The sequence below is a fragment of the Lissotriton vulgaris genome, chromosome 3_2, assembly GCF_964263255.1.
Source record: "Lissotriton vulgaris chromosome 3_2, aLisVul1.2, whole genome shotgun sequence".
In the NCBI taxonomy this organism is placed as follows: domain Eukaryota; kingdom Metazoa; phylum Chordata; class Amphibia; order Caudata; family Salamandridae; genus Lissotriton; species Lissotriton vulgaris.
In genome coordinates, this window is record NC_141690.1 from 63,789,061 (window position 1) to 63,816,715 (window position 27,655).

The 27,655-nt window shown below is 43.6% G+C and overlaps 1 protein-coding gene across 1 annotated transcript in view; it reads left to right on the top strand.

The window, feature by feature from the left end:
- The window catches only part of SEL1L3 (SEL1L family member 3), a 519,344-nt gene that overhangs the window by 65,030 nt on the left and 426,659 nt on the right, over positions 1–27,655 (top strand). Inside the window, exons 2-3 of the mRNA XM_086964007.1 lie at positions 133–688; positions 17,886–18,012. Of these exons, the coding sequence (XP_086820133.1) occupies positions 133–688; positions 17,886–18,012 (683 nt within the window). The remainder of the gene's footprint in view (positions 1–132; positions 689–17,885; positions 18,013–27,655) is intronic.

Below are 27,655 nucleotides of genomic sequence, written 5' to 3' on the forward strand. Positions count from 1 at the left end.
TTCGGATGTGCAGAGCCTGGTCCGGGTTGTCGTTTAATCCCTGTGACGGCTTTCCTCATTTATTTGAAGCTTGACTGTCGTGTTTCAATGCAGATAAGCTCTGTTTATGACTAAAATATTTTCTCATTGTAGGATCCACTGCCCGCTTTAGGCAGGACGACCAGATCTGTCACCGTGCTTTCGGAGCAAAAACTGAACTCTGATGACTTCCTTGAATTTAGCAATGTTCCAGAAACAGTCCGTGATTGTGAAATCGATGTACATTATTTGTGTTCGAACCCTTGTATTGTGAACCTTGAAGTAGTGGCTTCTTCTGAGTTCAGAAGTGCAGTTTCCATCATTAAGAAGAGGTGGCAAAATGAAAATCATCTTTATGTGCACAGAACCAGGAAAGTGGATATAAAATTCCCAAATTTTATGGCATACAGGGATGATTATGTCATCAGAAACTCAATAATCATTCATTCTGTGTTGGTAAGAGCTTGGATCACTCACCAAAAATTGAACAATCAGCCTGACCAGACCAATGGAACCCCCATCCCTGCAGTTGCAAAGACCTTTGCTGTACTGAGACCTCTTCCACCTTTTCAACGCCCTTTCAAAGATCACAGATTATGCCTTGCATGGAATATTGAGATTTTGTGGAAAATAGAAGAACATCGAATACCTCAATGCCCTTCTGAAGATGGTGAGTACAACTTTATTGCAAAATATGCTGTTCATTGCACTTCGGTCATGATTACTTGCTGATGATGGCACTAGATGGGTGCGGGATGTTAGTCATTAATACTTTCCAATGGAGATGCAAATAACCCCATCCTTATCCATGACTGTGATCCTTAGAAAGCAAATTGCCCTCATGAATATTCCTTTTAGAAATTCGACATGCCAACCTGAACTGTCTGCAAGCAGTAAAGATAGTTATACCTTTGTTGGTAAAACAACATTTTAATCATAGTATTCAGGCTTATTTAATTGTAAACTTTAGTGCATCAGCGGTAAAATGCAGCTTCTGAGTGCCCACAGTCTACAATCGAGGGAACCAGCAGACCAGTCCCATACATGCGTGCACCTGTTAAATGGGTACCTCTTTATCAGTGACCGCTGTTTTTATATATGCTGGAATGTTTGCCATGTTCTTAAAGTTCACTAAAGCTCATAGATTAACAACCATGGGCCATATTACCGAAGTGCCCTAGGGGTGCAACAATGGTTTGCGCTCGCTTTGCACCCCTCCCCCAGGGCATTTTGGTTCAGAAGGGGCAGCAGACACTTGTGCACCTCCTTCTGTAATATCGATATCGCTGGCGCACATAAAGCACCAGCGCTATCATCAGAGGGCATTCCCTCATTTGCATGGGGTAGTATCCCCATGAAGGTAAAGAGTAAGTTAGAGTAAGTAAATATTTTATTGTATATGGCTAATTAAAACCTTTACAAAATTTGCAAAGAGAATATAACATAAAATCATTAAAATTAAAAATGAATAAGAACCTACATTTACTCTCTGTTTTAAAAGGGAAGAGAAGAAAAAAAAAATAAAACAATTTGACATTTGCAGAAATCGGCGTATTTTGTAATCCTTAATCCTTTAAATTTATACCATTGTTCGCCATTTTTTCAGTTTGCATTATTAGGAGGCTCGCCTTCTGAAGAAATCTGGTGGCCCTGCAGGCTGTCTGCAGCTGCTGGCTGTTCAGTGCTAGCATAACTGCCGGCGACATGTTCTACCTTGAAATGAGCGGAATATATGCAAAAGATAGTAGCGTCTCAGGATTGTGAGGGTTGGGCAAATGCACAGAAGATGAATCAAAGTTTCTTCTGCATGACCACAGAGTCTGCAGAGGGCCACGTTTGCTTCCATGCAGGGGTCTGGTCTTTTGAGATGTAGGTTCCCAGCCGTACTCGTAGGAGCATCTGTTGTGTAGATGGTGTAATATGGTTAACTAAGTATGGTTGCGATACACACCTCTCATATGTTGCAAGTACCATCCAGCCGTGTTTTTTCTTTGCTAGTGCATGTAAATGAGGGATTCCCTTTGCTTCTGCGCCCGCACAGTATTACAGATGCAGGCGCAGAAGCAGAGAAGATGTCAAACGGCGCACTAACAGTACATCACCTAAAGGGTGGCACACTGTCAGTGCACCACCTGATTGCAGCCCTCTGGAGGGAGATATATTTGGCAGAAGGACGTCTTGTAGCAATCCAGCAACAAAGGATGAGGCAAACCCAAATCTGGTGCGTTGAAATTTTATTGTGCTCTACACCATTCCGCCATAATGCGTTTCAGCCTGAAGAGGCCTTGATCACATATATATATATATATATATCAGGATGGTCCAATTCAAGAATGTGTGGTTTTCCGACCCAAGCCAGGGTCCTCAGTTGGTGGTCCATTTTGGGATTTAAATGGACTTTTTGTCTAAAACAACTCGGTAAATTGAAAAAACGGGTACAGGTATCAGATAGCCTCAAAAGCGGTCCTCACAAGAGAGGTGCAGGAAGGGCTTTGTTGCATAAGGGTTTGTACACAGGTTAAGCATTAGGAACTGAGTGTATGCTTTGTATTTTAACTTGGATAGGACGAGTGCTACAAAATCCAGAGGTTTAACCATTACTCATGAAGGACCAATGCGTGCCAAGAACTTGATTTAATTCTAAACTGACCCAGCACCCGAGAAAATTGTGTTCTTATGTATATGACTGATATAGTGCAAATAGTTTTAGACAATAACAACGGATTTCACAAACAGAAGCGACTTCCCAAACAAAATCATTAATCAGTCAGATGTCTTGATTGTAGTCAAATCAAATCCTTTATTGTAACACAGTTATCCTCCTTAATCTTTTTAAAACACCACACAATTGTAAATAAAGCAATGCTGCATCCTCTTGGTAAACAAACTCCACGCTGTGTCTCTTACACTGCGGAGACACAGCTTGGATTTTGTTTACCCAGAGGATGTAACATTGCTTTATTTACTAATGAGAGAGAGTTTAATTTTTGCGAGGACTGGGCGAATTTACTTGGGGACAATTTATCTATGTGAAGAACGATTACAAGCATCTATTCAACTTTTTTTTAGACAACTGTAACATTTGGGTCAACTTGTCTAGACTATGGAATCCTCACAAATAATAGGGATGTTTTTTTTAAACACACCTTGTGCACCGTCGTTGCTGTTAAAGTTGGCTTGGAGCCATTCTTGTCAACAACATAAGAAAAAGCACTTAACTAGCCCTGAAGAAGTCCCATGAGGGATGAAACGCATTGGCGGCAAAGCAATTGTGTGGTGTTTTTGAAAAATAAGAAGGATAACTGCGTTGCAATAAAGGATTTGATTTGACTACAATCAAGACATATGACTGATTAATAATTTTGGTTGGGAAGTCGCTTTTGTTTGTGAAATTCGCTTTAATTGTCTAAAACTATTTGTACTATATCAGTCATATACATAAGAACACAATTTTCTCGGGTGCTGGGTAAGTTTAGAATTTGGTAACCAAATTGGGGTGTATGTGGGTCACATCCCCAACCTAATGCACCAAGAGTAGGATTCAACAACATAGGCATACATAGTAGTGATGATTGGTGCTGGAACTTTTTAAAAAGCTCTGACCTTGTTTCTCGAAGACTATACACAAACTTAATTTAATAAGTTGAAAGAAAAACAATATGAACTGAAAATTATTAAAGGAGGTTAGAGAAGGTAGTAGAGCAGAACCATTAAATACAAACTTTTTTTGATGATTCATCTCCTTGGCATCCTGACAAGGATCGAGAAAATGTAAAATAGCAAGCAAGTGGGTACGGGAATGACTTTACTGTGCAATTAAACTACACTGTGATTGATGTATGCAAACATACACAATCTTTTGCTTTTGAGAGCAAATGGACGTGGAATTAAAACATGACACTTGCATTCTACCTATTTCTAATGCACATGGCAGATTTTCACTTGTTTGTTTTTCAGACTGTGCCCATGGGTTTCTTGGTGTCATGTACCAATTTCAAGATGTTAAACACTTTTTTTAAATGGACAGCTATGCAGTAGTCGCAAATGGAAAATGTGTTCTGTTTTCTAGCTGGCTTTTTGTTTGTGAAGGGGCAAAGAAGCAGGGCCAGTGCAGACAGCTATTGGCAGACCTTCAGAAGTTGGCAGTGGAACTCAGGTTGTCTGGTGCCTCCAAAAAAGTCTAAAGGTCTGGTCACCAAATTGATGTTTTGAGGTTTTGGATTCTATCCCCATGAAATTAATTTCTAGCAAAGGATTTGAAAAATATGCTGCATTAGTTAGAGCATTTTATATTTGCAAGCGAGACAGTGGCGCCATGCAGGACATTCTGTAGGAGGATGGCATTGACCTTCGTAGTCTTGAGTAGGCTGCATCACGGAATGAGAATTTCTGGCAGTATGAGAGAAAATGAGAAGGAGGTCATTACTGCTCTGTCACTGTGGGTACTCAAAACAATAGTATTAGTTTAGCAGGTTGAGATTCAGTTGGTCAAAGCAGGGTTTAATAGTTTTAGGCTGTAGGGTGTACACCAGTGGCTTGAAGGTTGGAAGACGGTATGTATCGTAACTATTAACCCTCTTGGTGACAGTGCAGGTTTGGGGTAGTGAAGAACCGGGGTTTTAGAACCCAGCGATGCCTGGGGCACGCCCAAAGTTTTCGGGTTCACCTGTCTTAGAATACAGAGCTTCGGGATACTTCTCGGTGACGTCAAAGATCAAATTTATTGGCTGCAACCAGGAACAGAAGTCTACGAAGTACGACACGGGTAGTTCGCTAGAGACTGCTCAATTTTCGTTTTGCGAGACATCGTCTTTTATGCTAAAAATCACATTCCTGACAAACACCAATTATTTACAAACTATCCAAGTCAAGAAATACTTTATTCGGTTCAATTTTCAAAACCACAAAAGTACAAAAACACACAAAATGGTCCACAGAACACCATACAGCATAACAATTAAGTATGACAATTCAGTATAAAAAAACATAGTTAAAAAACTAGAAAAATGCTAACACACGGTGAAAAGTTTTAAAAACAGGAACATGACAAAGTTAATTTACAATTTGATTCAGGTTACGTGGATTAATATTTACAGTAATTCATCTAGGACCAGTTAATCTTTTTGCTAAGTCTCACCGCTATGCTTAGGAAACTAGCTACATTGTAGATCTCCCAAATATTTGATAATAGTTGTAAATATAGTATAGCTGGCTTAACTTGCCTAAACCCCTTCCCCTTCAACAAGGGTAAGATAAACATTTTCCTGATATTTTTAAAATGATCGCAAAAAAACAGGAAGTGTGCAGTATCCATAATTGAATAACCATCACAGTTACATAACTCCAGATCATGTTGCTTGGTCCAACCAGGACGGCCAGAAATTAACAGATGAAATTTGTCTAACCGAAACTTTGTTAAAAGGAATCTATGATTTGAATTGTTTACAACCTTTAAGTAAAGTTCCAGAGTATGTCCAGTGGATACGATCAATTGATGAGTCCTGACCGATGGCTTTAACAGCTCCACCCCTTCTCTGTCCATCCCTCGGTTCAACAAAAAAGTGTTTTTAACCCACTTCAGGTCGCCTCTAACAAGGTTAGATGGGTCATTAAACAATTCAGGCCGGCCTAGCTTTACACACAGTTGATATACATATTTCAACTACGGGATCTTATCCCAATGATCTAGGGTTAAGCAATCCTTAAATATTTCATGGTTCACTTCCAGTTCCGAGTTAAGCCAAACTGAGATCCATTTAAGTAGGGGAGCAATGGCGATTCGATCCTCCAAGTAATCCACACCGCATTCCTGATGGACTATGAAGCTGGACGTGGATCGTGGCAAGGAGACAATCGTTTTAAGGAAGTTATCTTCCGTTACCTGGAGCATTTTAACTGGCCTAAAACCCCATAAATCTGCTCCGTACATGGCGATTGCAATACACTTAGCCGCATAAACCTTTAAGACTGCCTCCAGAGGTTTCACCCCTAGCTTGCGTGAGAAGCCCAGCACCGCTGAAATAGAGCGTGCCAGGGTATTTCTTTTCTCCAGTAATTGAGGGTTCCACGTCGAGCAGTCATCAAATACAACTCCCAAATATGGAAATCAAGAGACCCTACAAACTATCCAATCACAGGTGACATTCCAAAAGGTATCGCATAACGACAAGCCCACTTTTCAGTTGTCCAGCCCACCATCAATTACACGGGAAAACCCAACATTCTTGCTCGGACAGGCCGGACGAACCCATAATAAAAGGACCGTAAACCCAAATCATAAATAGGCCATAAAAGAAGGAACAGAAACGGCTGAGAAGCAAGATAGAAGGGTGTGTGCGTGTACCATAAACTCAGCAATGTCCTGCTCTTTGATCTCTATCTTGACCAGCTGTCGAACAAGGAACTGGCTTCGGGCAATGGAGTCAGTTCGATCAGGTCATCTAAGAGTTAGCTAAAGGTGTACGTGTCCCAAGGACTCGTTCGGCCGTAGTCATCGGCCTATGTAAGGGCAACCACAAAATGGCTGCCGTACACAAAATGGAACCCGAAGGTTCAGAACGAAACCTCTGAATACATAGTGAATCCAGCAATCGAACATGACGAAAACATTTGTACTTGCCGCACTCATCATTTGCGGTTCACTATTACCAAAATCGTCACAATATCATGTCCTTTATGAAACGGCTTCAGAATCACGGAACCTCAGTAGGTAGTTTCAAACTCGTGATCTAAATTATTCTAGATCTGTCTGAAGGTGACTTATCTTCAGGCAGTGGAGAGCCCTAGAATGAAAGGATCCTGGAAAACATGCCTGAATTGAGGATGATAGCAGACCTATCAGCCTCGCCAACAGGCAGATAGAAATCTGATGTTGTGACTACTTCACCCTCAACCCCTTCTATAAAACCTTTAACTGTGCTTCTGAAAAGGGCAAATCTCTTTTCCATACTTAACCAGAAACCCCAAGAATTCCATCCTTCTTGGGAACCAATTCAGATGTTTCCACATTGATAAGGAAACCCAATAACTGTTTCAAGACTATGGCACCTTGAACTTGCTTCACAAACCTCCCTCCCACCTGCCCAAGAATATTGTATTGTCTAGGTACACCACCATCCTCAATCCATGTGCTGTAAGTCTACCACCAGAGGCCTTATTAACATAGTGATGCTCAAGGGAGTGAAGGATAGATCGAGTGGAAGAGACTTGAATCTGAACACCTGTCCTTGCCACAGAAACTGCAGGTACTGCCTGTGCTCTTGAAATGTTGGTAGTGTCTGGGACGCCCTTTAAAAATCCTGATGTAACCATCAAGTCCGCTAGCAGAAGGATATTTCTCAAGCCATGTAATAGTATCCATTTTGAAATGGCAGTACCGAATGCCAAAAACATTCTAAAGCAATGCATTTGTATTACCAAGAAAGCAGATCACCCTTTGGGCCCAACCAGAAATTGTTTCCAGGTCCAGTTGAACCTCTCATTTAATTGCCTCATCAGCACCACACAAAATGTGGGAACAAGAATGCACGGTATCCAACAATGTATCTTGGCACCAAGACTATGCCTTATCCACACCTTTTTTGCGGTCTTTTCCACCTTTGCTTCAATATTTTACAGTTTTAGCATCTAGTCTCAGAATTATTGCACCTTTTCCAAATATTATTGGCCTTGGGACTCTACCTTTATTTTAAATGTAACATTCCTGCCCACTGAACTAATTATCTTGCACCTAATGTATTATTATACAAATGGAGAAGAAGCCCCACTCTACTCAATCTGGCTGCTGAATGAGCCCAGGCTCAAACGTGGGATTGCCTCAGTCGTCTACATAACAGTATGATACTTATTTCCAGTTTCATCTTTTTCAGGATATTGGCACCATCACCAACATCATTGCAATAATTATCATTTGCATAGTATTCTTTAACATTATGTGCAGATAAGCCATTGTAGATCCTCTAAATTGGGCCGACCATATTACTCACACTCAGGTTTTGCCACATTGGCATCACATCATTGTCTGGCGGAATTGAACCACCACCATATCCATCTCCCTCATGCCCATAAGGGGAAATATAATTGTCTTTATCATTATTTTCCCGCCATGGCTACATAATTCCCCCGTCTGAAATGTAACCGGCCATCTTCAGAAATGAAAGAGCTAGTAATGCCTTTTCCACATAATTCCCTATATCAATGTTAATACTTTTAAATTATGACTGCTTTATGAATAAATTTTAGTAATAAATTGTCACAAAAATTAACTAAAGGGTTTTTTCAAAACCTTATCCTCCTCATTAATAAGACTTTTGTTTTATCATCAAATAACAGGGAATTGAACTCCCCAATATTTTAATTGAACAAATTATATCAACTGTTTCCAATCAAACACTAAAAAACGGTTGTGCTTTTAAATGGCATTCACATAAATCCAGACAGCTATTTGTATAAACACTTCCCCAGGCAAGCATTTGACTTGCAACAAATCTAGCAATGTATCCGACCATGAAATAAATATAGACACATCTCCCCAGTATTCACAAGTGAGCCTTGAAAAAAAGGCAAATTCGACCTTACTCAGCCCTGGCGCCCTGAAAACAAAGTAACAGTTTCACACAGAGCCTTGAAGGCAGGCACCTATGAAAAACTGGCCTAAAGAAATTGAAACATAATTTTAAAAACCTAACAAGCAATGCATTCACAGTAAATCACAATCCAATGCTAGCATACAGAGCTTTGTTATAGACGTATCTGCAGCAGGAAGAAAAGAGCAAAAGGTGTAACGGACTACTGTTATTTATAGTTGGGGATATCCTTTTTTGTGTTAATAATTTAGTAACCAGGTGAGCAGGATTAGAGGAGTTGTAGTGTTCTTATAAGTTGTCCTGTAAAGCAGGAAGAGAGAATGCATATTAGAGCCTAATACCTTGTAATTAAAGTGGAGTGCTGATGCAGTCGCTCGTTCATAGTGGCTGATATTTTGTGGATTGTTAATGGAGGTGGATTACGGGGCCACCAAGATGGGCAACAACAATAACAGTGGATTTATGGCTGCTGAGTTAATGATGGCTTTGCAAATGATTGAAGAGTATATTGCAAGGAAGTGAAGCAAAGAGAAGAGTTCATAATTTTTAAAAGCAGGAGAGCCGGCCTTGATGAAAGCAGGGTTTGCTCCTTCCACAATATCAGATACATTGGCAGGTATCGTTTTTTTTACAGGAAGCTTGTCTGCGATTCTGAGTTATTGTGGGTGGTGGGAAGGGGCTGCGGAATTTTAGAGAGAGGGCTCAAAGCAAAGAAAGATTGGTGGGCATCGGAAGACTAATAATAATAGTAGGCATTTTAAATAGTATGATGGTAGTGGGACTGAGTGGAAGACAACACAATTGATAGTAGTCTTATCAGTGGAGGCCCTTTTGAGTCTCAAACATGACAAGGAATCAGGCATCTTTGCCCTGAAAAATGACAAGGCGGCTATTGGTTCCGATAGGGTGAGTTTGGGGGTAGGTAATAGCAAGACTGACCAGAGGGGAAAAAGGATAATAGTGGAATGTCCCTCCTAGGCCAGTGAAGGCTTTCAGGGACTGTAGGGAGATAAGAGGTCAATGGGTAGAGAAGTTCATTCATGTTGGCAGGAAGAAATTTAAGCATTGACATGTCTTTCAGCTAATGAGATAGAATATAAAATAGTGTGGTTTACTGTCTAATGGCTTCAACACTTACTATCAAAGAACTAGCAAAGTAACTGTTGGGAATAAAGACAATTAAATAGTTTCTGAATTTATAGGCAAGATGTGGTTAAATGATGAAGAAAGTGTGGGCTGGCTATAAGTGCGTCCTTGCTTTTATATTATGCCTTCGTGTTTTTCTGTATCCTAAATTTTATTTGTTCAGAGCCTTCTATAACTACCCTAAATCTTGGGAAGAATAACTATATATAAATATATATAATGACCTATATACTGAATTGAGTACTCCCTCTGTGAAGTCTGGTCCTCTGTTCTTAACCCTTTCCCTGATGCCACATCTTGTATATATATCACATTCACCCCGATTATTAAATCTTTGAAGCAGAAAGCATGCATCATAGAATGTTAACTAAACGTATCCTCTAACCAATAAATGTTTTTGTCCCTATATGCCTGTAGCCACATACGTTGTTTTTACTCGCTTTGAGCTACAGCACCCTTTCCAAATAGTCTGTTGCGCCATGCTTGCTCTGTTCCATTATTTGTGTTAACTAAGTTGGGACACCACATTGACTGTATGCGGAAGTAATGTCTTAAAAGATGAGGGCCCGACAACCTATGGAATTGTTAGCACAGAAGAAATAGAAAGGCTTCACCTAGCAGATGCCAATCACTTTGAGCTCTGCAGACCCCTCGGTCTTTATATATTGTAGATAAATTGTAGGGGCAGCCCAACACTATGAGTGTCAATGTACTTGGGTGCTTTAAAAACTTGTGGAAGTTACAAAGGTCTTCTAATTGAAATGGCTTGGTACACCAAGGTTGATACCTTAAATTTCACTGAAGTGGTCAACAATATAAATGTACTCTGGGAGCTAAGCCTCAATAGATGTACTGCAGACCAATAATTTATGCACCCTGAATTTCACCTCGGGCAGCCCATCTCGGTTGCTCTTGTTATCTAGTGGCAAGAAACATCTCCCTTCCCGACATTAAACCCACTGATTAGCAGAGTAAAATTCATAGGAACTGGGCCCACTCAATAACTGATTTCTAGATCAAAAATGAGTTTAAAAGATTTATTACAGAATTGTTATTATAACGGTACAGAAAAATGTATAGATTCCAATGAAGTCTCTGATGCAGAACACAAAATCATAAATTAGAGCAAAAATCTCTACTGTAAGCAGTTACATTTCTCTAGATTCTAACTGTCAAACTCGGAAAGAGTACTGACAGCATTCTAAGTAGGAAGAAACAAGTCTCAAATAAATCAGATAGGGTCTCCAGGGGACAATGAGAAGTCTGCCCCATTGTTATCAATGTTATTCTACTGTATTTCCGGAGGGGGCATCACAATGGGGTGATTGTTTGGCAATCCCACAGTTAGTGGGAGGTTAAGGTTTTACTACAGTGCATTACAGCTATCTTCTTGTTGCTCTTATTTGTCCAGGCTGCTACATGATGATGATGGATTGGGATGGGAAGTAGGTTTGGTCCCCGGTGGTTGAACACATTTACCACCTTGACTGGCTGTACTAATATTGTGATGTGGAATGTGCGAGGCCTGAAGGGCTACCCCAAGAGGTATAGGGTCCACTCTGAGGTGCCATAAGATGTAGATTATCTCCAGGAGACCCAAGTTATGGAGGAAGAAAGTTCATAGGCTGGGTAAGATGGGGAAGGGCAATAGTTTTCGGCCGCTTACTCCACTTATGCACGATTGTGGCTATCTGGCTTATGCACGATGGTGGCTATCTGGATCGGTACCATAGCTTCTTCTATAGTGTACACTTGATTGGAGGACTATCACACTCCTCAACACTTATGCACCCAAAGTGATGGTAAGCATTGCTTCAACCGCATTCAGGATTTGCTGGAAGACAGTGTTGGACACCCAGTGATATGGGCAGGAAAATTTAACTGTATCTTGATGTAGCCGAGGACCAGTAACACCCAAAACATGGAACTTAGCCTCTGATGACCAAGTCACTCGCCATGGTCATGCACAACCTAGGGTTCTCGGACAGCTAGGGAATATTACACCCTGGGAGACATGAATATACCTGTCATTCATTTGCACAAAACACTTATAGTTGATTGGACCGACTCCTGGTGGCTGGGATTGACCCCTGGAGATTGCAGGGGGTGTCTCATCAGGGGAGATATCTATCAGATATCTATCAGATCATTGCAGATCCTCTTGCGCTGCAGAGCGTAGATGGAGCATGCCTACCAACCTTCTGAGAGACTCATTGTGCAGGGAGGTTATTCGGGGGACGGCTTCCTCCAGGGCACTAGACTCTGTGGCTCTCAAGGCAGTTATGAGGGGGGGCTTGCATGGGCACTACTTATGGGGTCTGGAGCAATTGAAGGCTGACCTTGTGGGCCAGGAGCTCTGCTTGAAGGAGGTCCAGGGATTGGATTTGACTTCACCAGAGGCACGTCTGAAGGAGCTTTGGCTCCGTAGGGAGGTGCTGTGTCTGTGGGCCATCCTGGGTAAGTGTATGTTCCGCACAAATTATCAGGGCCTCAACAGGGAGGGAGACAAATCTGGCAGGCTGTTACCTTGAATACTAAGAGGGGAACAGGCGAGCCCACCGTGCTTCATGTCTTATTCTCTGTTGGTACTTTGTTGATAAATTCCTAGGCCATCTCAAGTAGGTATACCAAGCTTGTGGGCTGGGTCCAGAGGGGAAAATGAAGGATTTCATGCACATGGTGAGATTGTCAAACCCTCGAAAAGAGCTGCAAAGGGAGATTATGGTGGAGGAGTTGGGCAAAGCCATTAAGGCCCTCAACAGATCTAAGGCACCCGGAGGGGATGGTTTCACCGTGGAATTCTTGCAGGCCTATTCCACGGTACTTAAAGGCAAACTACTGGAGGTATTTCAGAAGGCACAGATTAATTGGATTCTTCTGGCCACGAAGAGAGAGAGCTTTGTCAGTGTTATGCCAAATCCTGTTAGAGACAATGCAGACCCTTTATTATAAAGGTCCCTTACCATGCTTACTTTGGATGTCAAGATTCTGTGTAAGTTGCTTGCGACCATACTGGGGGTGGTAATCTATATGATAGAGGATTAGTACATGAGGATCAATGAGGTTTTATACCTGCATGTAGCACAGCATTTAATCTTGTTAGGCTTACTGATGTGCTCCATGAGACACTTAATTATAATCAGGAGCTGGCCCTGGCCTTTGATACTGTTGAGAGGGCTTGCTTGCAAGCGGTACTGGCTGTTGTGGGATTTGAGACCGTGTTCTGCAGCTGGGTGCGAATTCTTTTCACTGTCTGTACGGTCCATGTTCCGGTTGGGTGTGATCTAGAAAAGGAGGCAGAGCTGGGGTAGGTCTCGCGGTGGATGCTGGTCCGTGTCCATGAAGCTAATTAGCATTCACTCTGCTCTTCACTTGCGAGGGCTGAACCATTACCCTTTTTGGAATGTTTTTTTTCTGAACTAGAAGTACATGTTTTACCAATACCTAGGTTGAGTAATTGATAATCTCACCTTTGAGAATACACTCCCAGAGATTCCTGTCACTGTGTAGATTAGGGTAATTTTTAGGCCCTGAAGAATTGACTCATGATCACTTTTGACAAAAGTAGGCGAGAAACATGTTAACCAATCAAACTAAGTCTATTAAAGCTATCTAGGCCCATTATATCCTATGGTAGAGATCACCATTTCAACTATGCAAGTTAACTCCTTCATTAATATGTCTTGAATCTGAGCTTCACATAACTTATTTTAATACACTTTTTTTGTTCTCACCAATCTACACTAATAGCCCACACACCCTCACTTCATCAAACGGCTGTCCTATAAAAAGATCTCCAGCAAAGAGCCCTCATTCAGGTGCCCGTCTGGCATTGCAGCCCAGTGATGGAGCATGACACCCATCTGGGTGTGTTAGGGCTCTTTTTCCTATTAGAGCCTATTCTCATCTTAAAATACCTTTCTAGGCATTCCATCTTCTAAACTTCCACAAGGAACTGCTGGAGAAGAATTGGCTCCGCAACTGTTCACTAGGCAGTTACGCAACCCACAAGAACGCCACCCGCAAACACCACCAACTCACCAGGATCACCAAGAGGATCGCCTTCAAGGACCACCTAGACAATAACGCACACAACTCCAAAGAGCTCTTCAGCATCGTGAAAGAACTCTCCAACCCCAGCTCCAACACCAACGACATCCCAACTTCACAGGACCTATGCGACTTACTGGCCACCTTCTTTCACCGCAAAATCACTGACATCCACGACCGCTTCAAATCCGACACCCCCATATCCACCACCGAGACAACCACCCTTGCGACCTCCACCCGCACCAGTCGCCTGACCGCCTGGACCAACATCAGCGACGAAGACACCATCAAGACCATGAACTCCATTCACTCCGGATCCCCATCTGACCCATGCCCTCACCATATTTTCAACTAAGCCAGCGCAGCCATCGCACCCCATCTCCTGAAAAACAATCAACTCCTCCTTCGAGACAGCAACCTTCCCAGAGAGCTGGAAGCATGCTGAGATGAACGCCCTACTGAAGAAACCCAAGGCGGACTCCACGGACCTCAATAACTTCCGGCCCATCTCCCTGCTTCCCGTCCCGGTGAAAGTCACGGAGAAGATTGTCAACAGACAGCTGACCTGCTACCTTGAAGACAACATCATCTTGGACCCATCCCAGTCCGGCTTCCGCAGCAACCACAGCACCGAAACCGCCCTCATCGCCGCCACCGACGACATCAGGATCCTGATGGACAAAGGATAAACAGCCGTCCTCATCCATCTGGACCTATCAGCAGCCTTGGACACGGTCTGCCACCGCACCCTAACAGTGCGCCTCCATGACGCCGGAATCCAAGAGAAGGCCCTGGCTTGGACCACAACCTTCCTCTCCGGCAGAACCCAGAGCGTCGGCCTCCCCACTCTTACGGTCTAAGACCACCGAGATAACCTGCGGCGTCCCACAGGGATCCTCCCTCATCCCGAGCTGTTCAACATCTACATGGCACCACTCGCCTGCGTCGCACGACAACATAACCTCAACATCATCTCCTATGCTGACGACACCCAGCTGATCATATCCCTCACCAAAGACCCTCACACCGCCAAAGCCAACCTCCACAGAGGAATGAAGGCCGTCGCCGAATGGATGAAGCACAGCAGACTAAAGCTGAATTCAGACAAGACGGAGGTTCTCATCCTCGGCTCCACCCTCTCAGCCTGGGGTGACTCCTGGTGGCCAACATCACTAGGAACACCCCCAGAACCCACCGACCACGCACGCAACCTGGGGAACATCCTAGACTCCGCCCTCTCCATGACTAAGCAAGTCAACGCAGTCGCCGCATCCTGCTTCAACACCCTCCTTATGCTCCGCAGAATCGTCAAATGGATCCCCTCCGACACTAGAAAGACCGTCACCCATGCCCTCATCACCAGCAGACTGGACTACGGGAACGCCCTCTATGCAGGAACAACAACCAATCTCCTGAAGCGGCTGCAAAACATCCAGAACGCCGCGGCACGACTGATCCTCGACACCCCACAACGCAGCCACATCACACCCCACCTGAGAGACCTGAACTGGCTCCCCGTCGACAAGAGGATCACCTTCAAACTCCTCATCCACGCACACAAGGCCCACCACAACGCCGGGCCAGTATAACTCAACGACCGACTCACCTTCCACACCCCCACCCGCAGCCTCCGCTCTGCCAGCCTCGCCCTCGCCACAGTTCCTCGCATCTGGAAAACCACTGCCGCCGGCAGATCCTTCTCCTACCTCGCCGCCAAGACCTGGAACACTCTCCCTACCAACCTACGACAGACCCAGGACCTTCTGGTGTTCAGGAGACTTCTCAAGACCTGGCTCTCCGATCAGTGGCAGTCCCCCCCACCGCCCCCCCCCCCCACCCAGTGCCTTGAGACCCTCACGGGTATGTAGCGCGCTTTACAAATTTATTTTGTTTATTGTTGTTGTATCTTGTTTAGACTCTGTGATATATCTGGCCACCTATATCGGGCAATAGGTGGTGGGGGGGGGACTGGACAATACTGCCTCCTGTCACCCCTGCTCTTTGCACTCGCAATTGAACTCCTGGCTCTGCTGTTGTGTCTGGAGTTAGAGCAATGAGGGATTCCAGTAGGGAGCTCCATCCATGTCACCTCCTTGTATGCTGATGATGCATTGATTCATGTCCACGCCCCAGGTTGTCGGTGCTGATCTTAATGGGCTTAATCACTACTTTTGGGCAGGTATCTGGACTCTGGGTGAATGTCCATACGTCACTGCTGTTTCCACTGGGAAGACTGATCAGGGTGCTTGAGGCCCTATTGCCAGAGTTAGGCCGCCTATGGGAAATTGAAGGGTTCCAATAAGTGGCTCATACTGAGGTGGTTTTTCTGCACCTGAATGTAGATACTATCCTGGAACGACTGAAGGCTGCTATAGCTTTCTGCTCCAGACTCCGCCTGTCTGTGATGGGCAGGGCGGCAGTGGCGAAAATGGTCTTCCTGCCTCCGTGTTTTACTTGATACAAAACACGTTGTTCCTGCTTCGCCCAGGATCCCAGAATCCTTTCGACACTTAGATAGCTTACTTATCTCGCTCGTCTGGGCGGGGAGATGCAGCAGGGTGGCACTGTCAGTCCTTAAACTCAATCTGGAGTATAGAGGACTGGCCTTCCAGGACTTACAAACTTAATATTATGCCACCACACTGCAATATGTGGTGAAATAGTTGACCGACTCTGACAAATGGGATTAGAATTTGTATGTAGAAATGTTAGGGGGGATATGCTGGTATGGTTATTGATGAGAGGGGGCCACTCTCACTACCCAGTTCCATACTTAGTGAAACAGACAGCGAGCGTGTGGAAAGCTGTGGTCACAAGGGTGCTGCGCAGAGCCCCCTTCAATAGAGAGCTCAGTCTGTGAGACCTGGACCAGTTTCGTACAATCGACAGGGATATGTCTATGGAGCAATGGAGGTAAAGGATGGGCAGTGGCAGGTGACCTATACCCGGGGGAGGAGTTTCTTTCACATAATGAGGCGTAGGAGGTGTTTGGGGTGGGGCCCTAGTCACTTCCCCATCTATACTGAATTGGAGAATACAGCCAGAGAGATGTGGGCTGTATTCCCGGCAGCGATACAACCCTCCCAGGTGCTCAGTGGGTTGCTCCAGTGGTGGGACGGGCGGCATCTCATTACCCTGTTTTATGGCGAGTTACAGGTGGATAGGGTGAGCTCAGACTATGTAGGGGAGCCTATTGCAGATGCAGACTGGCCTGTGCTTGCAAGCCGGTGAGATGGGTATCTTGTAACCACAGGTTTAAATTACTACATTCTAATTTCCTTCACAGTGCTTATGTGACCCCTAGACAGTTAGACAGGATAGGCCTCCTGAGGGTTGCTAGCTGTGCGTGATGTGGTGAGTTGGGGGCCACTTTTCTACACTTAGCCTGAGTCTGCCCTGAGATTCAGGATTTCTGGAGGGCTGTGGTGCCATCCTTTGTGAGAGCTACAGGCTTGGAGTTCTCCCTCGACCCCCTCGCTTGCCTCTTGGGAGTGGTGACGTAGCCCAAGGGCTGCAAAACCCCTTGTAGGATTACCCAGTGGCATTTCTGTTAGCGAAGAGAAGCACAGCCATTGGGTGGGTGGTTGACAGGCTGGTGCAAATAAATTCATGGCTCAGGGACCTCTGTGAATGTGGAGCTGTGGAGGAGACCGTTGAGCACCTTCCCCATGCAGATGAGAAGCCCAAAGATGAAATCTTGACCTGGAGGACGGTAACACTAAGTTGGGGGGAAGGCTTGGACACTGATGCGTGAGATACCTCTTTATATTTTCATGCCTTGTATAGAACGTGACAGCCAAGTGTGTTCATGTATACTCCACTGTATTCACTGAGTAATTGAGCGATGGCTTGGATTCATCATTTTGTTATCTTAAATGCACGTTGTAATGCCCCCTAAAACCTGCATTTTATTGTATTGCACAGATAATTTTGGTATGGGCTGGATGGAAGGGAGCAATAGTCCTATTGCAATGTACTCTGTATTATTTGCACTGCTTGTTTCTTTTCTTTGGTTTTTGTTCTGTTGTATGAGAACATCAATAAAACAGTTTTTTTTGTATATTACCTTTCTTTTTTTTTTAACAGACACCATTCAGATTCTCAATTTTACATATGCATCTAGCGGAGGGCATCATGGTATCATAAAAAAAATTGAGAAGTTTCAGAACCGAGAACTTGAAGCAAGAAGACAGCAGCTGAGCGTTTATCCTATGTAAGCAAAAGATTACGTTTTTGTTTCGTAGAAAACATCTCTTTAATGTTATGTATTTGATATAGTTTACCCAAGGCTGCTTCCTTTAGAGGCTGATTTCTGAGGACCTGATTATGAATCTGTCAGAATTTCGTGTGGGGATTCCCAGGGCCCAGAATTTCTGATTCTGCACAAAGGCATAATGAAATGTGAGGGACCCCCCTACAAAGAACATGGAGAGAGCCCTCCTCCCCCCACCAAGCCAGGAGCTCTTAGGTCCGAGGTTCGCCGCCCGCGGTGCGTTTTTGCGAGCAGAGTTTCAAAAGGGAAAACTTGGACAGGTCAAATATAGAAGTAGGACTAAAGGATAATAATGAAAATGAAAGAGGCTCACAAGAGAGGTTCGGGCGCGCACACATACACCCCGATTCACAACAGTGAACTTAAAATTTGTATAAGTTTACACTTTTTTGTTATCGCACACTATTTAAAAGTAACTTTACGATTGCGGACACTTCGTGGTCAGTCCGGAGAACTCTGTGCAAAAATAGATAGTACAGGCCCATATTTCTATGTTCGGAGTTCTCCACCCTAACTGCGAAATCTAAGTTAATATTAAAAAGTCTATTTGTGAATACCAAAAAAGAGTACATTTACACAAAAGTGTAAGTTTACCTTTGTGAATTGGGCCCAGGGTATGATACAGTAACTTGCAAACACTCTTAAAACTGAAGATTACAATCAAAATTCCATACTAAAGCTCTGCTAATGTTATAGATGCATCAGAAAAGATATATTGAAACTACTTTTACTTATAAAGGCACCTTGATAAGTATTGTGATCCTGGTGTATCCAGCATAATGATGACCAGCACTGACTCTTTCTTAAGGTTTTAGACTTTTGTTCATATGAACTGTTCATTTACAGGAAGACTCCAGTTTGAAAGCTCAAGCTATGGCAGCCTGGCATGACTTCCTCCATACCCACCATTAACTTTTCTTCTCTCCTCTGGGAGTATGAATGGGGGCCCAGCTGACCTGCTGTGACCTTGGGTATGGTAACTGGTGGTCTTGTAAAGCCTCCAATACTTTGGGGTGAAGTTAGCCCTATAAAGCTGCAAAAAAATAAAATAATATTTAGGATGTTTCTTGATGCAACTATAACTCAGCATCAACTCAACCTTCTTCTAGAAAACCGGGACATGTATTTAAAAGTGTAAAAAGCGTGGGGACACTGGGACAGAGCGCCAACAACCAAGACATCTGGTCACCCTGCTGAGGGGTGCCCTGGAGCTCAAGCTGCGGGCCACTGATTGAGCTCCATATTTCATCTAGTCTGAGTTTTTCCATGGAATGGAAAATAACCCCATGATCGCAGAATTATTGAATGTATTATCAGGTCCAGAAGTTGTGGACCCCATAATTTTAGGCTAAGAGACACTTACAATTGCCTGTGGAATTCCAACTGGAATTATTGTGCTGAGTGAAATTCTGTCACCTGTAAGTAGGGACTTAATCTCTTTAGTGTCCTCATGGTAAATATATTAAGGAGGTGTTTTTCATCCATCTGTTTAGGGTGAGATATGAGGGCAGCAGGAAAGGTATTTTACCCCTTTTTAGGGCAAGCCTAGGCAGCGCTTTCACTGTCTCTTCAAGACATGTTGTATTCTATTTTGTTGGCTGTTTTCATTTGTCAGTGTCCTTTAAAAACCCTTGTTTATAAATGGGCATATTTCCTATTTGTCCCTCCTTTTTTTGGTTATTAGTTCCCTCCCATGGAGCAAATCCCCATTTATAGTAGGCTTCCATTTGTCCCATCTTAGTTACTGGCTCAGGGACTTTTTTCTTGACGTTTCAAATAGCATTTCTCCAGAGTGGTTGTGTTTTGACTAGCTACAAGCTTTTCTGTAAACAGGGCTTTAAATTGTGGTCTTATCCCTGACATCAAAGTGAGAGGATTTCCCCGACCCTTAAAACCCCTCCCACCTTGCTGCTTCTGCCATACTCCACCATTTTACATCAAGTGAGGTAGCAAGAGGTCCGAGCACCCGCTCAGCCTTGGTTCACTTTCCATCACAGCGCTGCTCTCATTTCAACTTGTTTGTTTGAATAACTAGATCTGTGCAACACAGTAAGTGGCGATGCTGGAGCGCAGACTGCCTCCCAGGCCGAGCGAGCGCCCTATTATCTTTAGTATGTCAGGGCTCCCTCCCCTGCTTTTCATGCATAATAGCACGATACACTACAGTCACTTTGAATCTGCTATAAATATAACAAGCATTGGCATAGCCAATAGGTCTCGCCTTTGGGACCTTATAAGTATTTAATTATGGAGCGCAATATCCTTGGTGCAACATCAACTGTTGCATGACTAAACACTTGTAATGTCCCAAAGGCGAGACCTATTGCTATGCCAATGCTTCTTTTTTGAAAGGTGAATATACCAGTTGGTACTGGGGAGCTACTGGAACCTGACAATATAAGACCATCAGGAATTTCCACCTCTCCACTCATTGGTAGGACAACCTGAGAGTAGTCAGACCTCATCATTATATCTTCTGTTTTGTTCATCTCGACCTTAGGCAACATTAAAAAAAATCCTATAAAAAAACCTTAAAACCACATCATATGTTCCATTACTTCCGACCCCCACAGCATATTTTTGTTAAAGCCTGAGTCAACCAAACCTCAGTGGCCAGCACAGTGCAACCAACATCTACACCACATGCGTTAAACATATATAGTATTCGATCAAAATAGGCCCAACACTTTGTCAAGCTTATCATTTTCATATACAGCAAGTTTCTTCAATCACGTACGTCACTGAGAACAGCGTGCCAGAGCCAGGTGGTGTACGCTGGCAAAGCTGCCCGCTCTTCCCCTCATGCTCCAAGGCCTGCTGTCTACTGCGTGGGACTAATACTCCCAAAAGAAAACTGCTTGTCCATGCTGCGTGATAAAGGAGGCAGGTTGCACTCACTGTATGTAAAAAGAAAGCGCTGCAAAGTGACTTATGAAGTGAAGCAATCCAGCGTGCATAAACAATTCTGACGGCAATAGTGTAGGGAAGAGGGGGGGATTGTGGGAAAAAGCTAGGCGGCCATTGGCTGCTTCTCCAGGGAAAACAAGCATGGCCCGCGTTGCAGGTGGTGGCAAAAGTGAAAGCGCTGCGTTTGCCTATCTGTTTTCAATTAATGTGGCCGCGAGATGCGGTGCGATAATTGGAAACATATGGCACTCATGCTCGTGCCCGCTAATCCTAGGCCACAGAACAGAGAAGGCGGGACATGCACCCCCCTTAGACCAATTGCATGCAGTCTTTCTTAGAAAGACAGCACACAAAACCCAATAGCAAGTGATACATTCCAAGCACATGCACTAGCGTGTGTTTGGAATTTTAAAGCCCTTACAAATGCCTTGCAGAGCAGCGCATGCGCGATGGCTCAGGTGAGACCTACAAATCCCTCATTTCCTCTAAGAGAGGTTTGTGTCTGTTTTTTTTATATCAAAGGCAATTGCTGGGGGTGGGTCCGACATCAAAAGCGCAAGCAGCCTGCCTCTGCTGAGGCACACATCCAAATATTTGGCAAAGTGGGGAAAAGCGATTTCTTGAATGCCCGACGCAGTGAGGTCTTCTGGCACCCACATAGCCACCCTTTTCATTATATTGCTCTTCTCTCCGTCCAAATTCCCCGAGTGCAGATGCTGTTTCACAGACTTTCTCCAGGGCCTGCACTGATTATTTTAAGGGGCCTTGATTTTCTAACCAGCACCACTGTGCTTTCTGGGACTTCTGGTTTCCCAATTAGGCTTGAAACCATCAGTATGCAAAAGACTGTCTGGCACAAAGCTAAACAAGGCAAAGAGTGGCACGCATGATCAGTGACTAATCTCCGTTGCCACAAAAAAAGGACTGCAGCTTGATCACAACTGAAGGAAGGACACCATTGCACAAGATCCTTCCTGTGGTCTTCAAGTCCTGAAACTGGCTGCAATTTATATAACCAGAGCATTGCCCATTCCTCTCCTCCTTCCCCAGCCATGCCAAGTACCACACATCAGTTTCCGCATCACGCACTCTAATGCATTTGGCATGCATTTATAGCTCCCTGATTACCCTTTGGGAGGCTTGCTCACAAGGAGCTGTATTTAAGCTGTGAGTGCACTGCCAGTGAGTGTGTCTGGTGTGCTGACAGTTGTCTGTAATACATAGTGTGTCCTCTTGAATAAATTACAAATCACAACAGATCTGTGTGTTACTCATCGGCACCAGGGATTCAGCCAAGCCCAGCCTCATGCTGCAGCATATCTCGTCGTCTCAGTGCCTGATGTGGTGCAAACAAATACAGTGAGGACCTGGTAAGGCCACATGGATCCTCGGGTGGTGTCCCGCTGCGATCAGACCAGTGTGTCTAATTGGCCCCTTAGACATGGAGACAGCAGGCTGCAGCTTACAGCTTGAAATGCCATGCAAGAAGATCTCTTCTCAGGTGCATTTCTCCCAGCACAGTCCTAAAGGGGGACTGGACTGCACATTGTCGCAGGCTAACAACGTCCAGCCTCTAGACCACTGTTTAAGTTACGAGCCAGCTCACGGACATCACTACTCGAGAGGTTGAGTGCATTCAGCTGTGATCCAGGCCTCCAACCGTGGCCTGCAGGGGGCTTAATGTATGTCAGGTAAATTGACCCTCATTCGGGCCGCCTGTGCAAAACTATTTTATTTTTATGCTCTTTGTATGATGAATGCTGTAAAAGTCAACCTTTATGATACACTGCATATATTCTCAAAGCCCTGAGGGTGCAGAAAGTGGTTACGAACATTCTCTACTTCACAGTCCGTTGTACATACTCAACGTGGGATCTCTCCCCACCTATAATGACAAGAGAAACCAAGGATACGAGGACGGGAAAACATGGGATCACTCTTCCCTCTCCACAATGGATGGAGCAACATCGATCTGATCAAGATTCAAAACATACATATTTCTACATGCCATTATGCCCTGATGGTTGTCCCACTCTCATAGCCAAGAAAGTCTAGAAGCCTCATTTGATTTTTCATAACCCCCTGAGGCATGAGCCTAGCCTTGGCCTCTGTAGAGAGGACGAGAAAATACAGGTACTTTCCACTGTCTCCTTTGGACTCTACTGTTGGGAAGGTATGATGCTAGGAAACCAACAGATTCGCCAGAAAAGCTCTTACAGGGTTTATCAATCAATCAATCACTGCATTTATAAAGCGCAACAGCTACCTCAGCCGAGGGGTCCGGGTATACTTGAGGAATCCTGGAAACCCATGAATCAGAACTAGTATGAACATGGCCATTTTATAATAAGTGTCTGTGCTACTCTAATATATGTCACCTGTGGTATTATTATTATCACCATAGTCATGGATGTCTCATCAAAATTTATATTTTTAGCTTGACTGCAATATAAACACCAAATATTGTTTGTCACACACCCCTAATCGATTGATCGAGGAAACTGCCTGTCTGCCTTATTTAACTTCTGATGCTACCTTGCTGCCCCTCCATACCTGCTGGAGAACTACTGGTCTTTACTATAGTTTCCTCATGGGCACCAAATCCCTTGGCATCATTCACCCCACCTTTGTGTGGCATTTCTGTGCCACTGGGACAACATATTGAGTGATTTACAACAGTCATCTGAACACATTGCTTTCTTCTGAAGTGTTAGTGCATGTTACATTTGTAACTCCATGAGCCCTAGCAAGGTCATTCTGCAGGTAACGTTTACCTCCCAGCTGCTAAAGATAAACAGTGCAGAAGTGGAAAGATCCCCTTCAAGCTTATCTGAGCGTAACCGAATACAGGTGGCAGAGTGCACACACTAAATTCATAGCCTGCTGATTCTGCTCATTCGAATCAAGAAAACGTGTTAAACAAACACACTCACTTTAGTGAATGCACTCCAACACTCAAATACACTTTTAATGTGTATCAAGGCCTGTAATGTATATTAACGTCATCAAATGCCCATATAGGCCCACTTTAAAACTTAATCTGAGCTACTTGAGGGGAATACAGCCAATCAGATCCTACTCTCTACTCTATAAAGTGCAGAGGGTGAAGCTTTAGCATGGTGTCTGCAAAGAGGGTCACAGGTGGGAGAGAGTCACAGTTTGGACTCAAAAGCCCCTGCTAGATCTCACAAAGGCCCTTAAGAGTTGGGTTACAATGTATTGCTTTTGTCTTTCTGGGCAGACCAGATGTAGTTTGTTACTGGTTAAGAAATGTGGCAATTGATTATGTGAATTCTATGATGCTCTTTGTCTCACCACTTTAATTTTATCTGGTTGTTTATAGTCTGTGCTTTTGCTATGTGTATAGTTGTAGGATTGCTGCTATTAAGGTCTGGGGGGATGTATTCCTTTCTATAAACATATTTACTGTTTACATACTGATGTTTATGGGGGTGGTGCGTTTAGCATTTTTCTTGTTTATATTTTATGTGTGTGCTTTGAATCTGATGTAGTGTTTACATTGCATTGGCCTCACAAATAATGAAACAAGCAAACAAACAAACACAAGAAAAGTCAATAAACTTTTAGCATGTTCTACTTCGAAGCTGTTGGAGCAGGATGAGAATCATTGCTGCAGACTCTGGATTGCACCTTGTCCCACAAGGTGCCAGCTGAACATTGGCAAGCCCGGCACCATAAGACCAGGGTCCGGGGAGGTGGGCAGGAAAGCTCGCTTTGCTGTTTGCTGTCTGACGATTTTGTGCCTTCCAATACAGATACTGTGCTCATCCTTGGCTTTTTTGGGGGGTGGGGGGTGCTGCACTCCGCCAAGGATCTCCCTCTGGTTTTTTCAGATTTAATCATGGCAAGAGGGTGACACACTTGAAATATGTTTATCCTGTTACTGTGACAGATCATCCATCATCTACACACTATCATATGAACTTTTCAGTTGTTGAAAGTGACATCACTGCTCGCTTCCATGAACCCAAGGTCCCAAGACCCCTGGAATCTTGTCCCACTGTGATTATGTAGATTTGAAGTTGTATTACATGGTGGAAAAAACTCAACTGGTTTGTAATTTCCATTTCCATTTTAATACATCTAGCCCTGCATGTATAATGGGGAGAAAGGAGAACTTGAAGTACAAAATGCATACAAAGAGAACCAAACCTAGGTGAACCTTACACACAATTTCTTGCTGATTGCGATTCCTCTAGTGAAAGTGCATAATTTTGTCCCACAGATCTAACGCATTAATTTAGAAATAACTATGGTAGAGGTGTTCACACCGTCTGTTCCCAAGTTCAGAACAGCTAATGGGAAATATTCCCATAGGCCAACTATGTCGACATCCTTGGACACGAGTAAGCCGAGACTTGTACTGAGATTTGAATTTGTTTTATTGTTTGATACAGGTCAAATGATGAGAGAAAGCCTGTACTAATACCTTAGCATGCCTTAAATTAGCAATATCTTGTATCTGAATGTTGTGTCTTTAGGTAACTGTGGAATAGTGATGTCAAAGTCTCAACATTTTCCATCATAAAATTACAAAACTTGGCAAGCTTCACAAAGTATGCAAACTTTTCAATGGTTTAATAAAAGAAACAGTGAAACTAAATCCTGATTCAGTAATGCAAAAACACTTACCAATCCAATTAGTAACAAAGTAGACAAATTCGACTGACAGCTGCTAACGAAGAGCTCCCATAATATTTCATGCCATTGATAATGACGGTTACTCTAATGTGAGCTCTGGAACATGGACCTCAAAGTGCACAGCAAGATTAAAACAGCATCTTGATGATCCTGATTTTCAAAGATTTATTAGTAACTGTGGGGTAATTTTCATACAAGATACTTGTTTATATTTGCAGTTAAGGATTGAAATGAAAGGCATGACCCTCCAGAGCCAGTCCCTGTGGCGACTTATATTAACGTATTTCCCAGTACAGGAGCAGTCGGCCAATAACTCATTGTAAACAAGTCTCAGCACCTACTTGCAGCCATTGTGCTTTTGATGTGAATGCAACATTTTAGAACAGGGATTCCAACCTTTTCTGTACTAAGAACTACTTATGTTCAATGAAACTCATCAAGAGCTACTAATATCATTATTAGTGTTGTAATAGTGGACACACAGGCAAGAATACTCTAGTGGCCATCAAACATACGATTGTCAATAATCACCTTAGTGCATCAGTACTACATACCAGCCATAGCTGCAATGCCTTTGGCACCAAGGTAATAACATTTGTAAAAAAGGCTTCACAATACCACAATTTATCCCTCAAATATCAGCTTTACATATATTGTGGAAACAGACATTGTTCTCCAAATTTCAGCTTATGAGTTCTAAAAATCAACACATTTTCTTTCTCAACTATACAGTCTGCATTTGGTTATACGTATATGAATTCAACCAAGTAAAAGCTTCTAATTAAGTATTCTCGGCAGCACAGGGGAGAGCTACTGAGGTTCTGTTAATTCTGAACCCGTTTTATAAATGTCATGGTTTCGTTACGAATTTGATAGTAGCGAACCGTAACTAGTGAGTGCGGCAAGTACGAGTGATTTAGTCATGTTAGACCGATGGATTCACTATGCATTTGGGGATTTCGTTCCGAACCATGGGTTCCATTTTGTGGTTGCTCTCACATAGGCCGATGACTGCGGCCAAACGAGTCTTTAGTACACGTATACGTTAGCTTGAGTTTGTGCTGACTTCTGGATGAACCGAGTGAACTGACCTCGTTGCCTGAAGCTGACCTTGTTAAGGCAGTTCCTTTCCCGGTAGCTGATCAATATTGAGGATGAAAGCACAGGACGTTGTAGAGTCACAAATTTGCTAGCATTCGCGACAAGAATTTGCAATTCTATTAAGGACACGGAGGCGAGGATTATGCTTCTCAATCTTTACTAGAAGCTCACAGCAGCCAATGAAAATGCTTGCTTTTCATTTCAATAAACGTTAAACTGCATATCCCATCATGCTTTACATATAACCACGCCCCTTTAGTCCATAAGAGGCCTTAGCCTGCCGCCATCTTCCTCTTTCTTGCGGCGAACAGCTCCAACCGAACATGTAACTCCAGAACTCTTCCAACGGGAAGGGGAACCTCAGGCGAACCATCTTGTCATACTTCGGGACTCAATCACCCTTTTTTTCCGAACCTGAAAGAAATGATACAAGACCGTAACCACCGTAACCATCTGGGTGGGCAAGCATTTATAACCATATACAATGCCGGGTGGGATAATCCTCGCCTCCGTGTCCTTAATAGAATTGCAAATTCTTGTCGCGAATGCTAGCAAATTTGTGATTCTATGACAGGACCGGAGGCTTCTGATTATGCATGTTTAACGCTTACTAAAAACAACAGAGGTAATATCCCCCACCGGCTTATAATAAAACGTCTTGAATGTCGATTCAGACGACCAATCTGCACAGTGCATAATATCATGAATGCTGGAGCCCAACATGAACGATTTCGATGCCATCGCACCCCTGATAGAATGCGCACCAAACATGGTGATGTCAATGCCTGCTTCTTCCATCACGAAACGAAGCCATCTGGCAATGGTGGCTGGCGCCACAGCTCTGAACGGCTTCTGTAAGGCTATCAACAGCTGCGAACAGCCCTGAGGCCTAAGTGCCGCAGTACATTCCTCA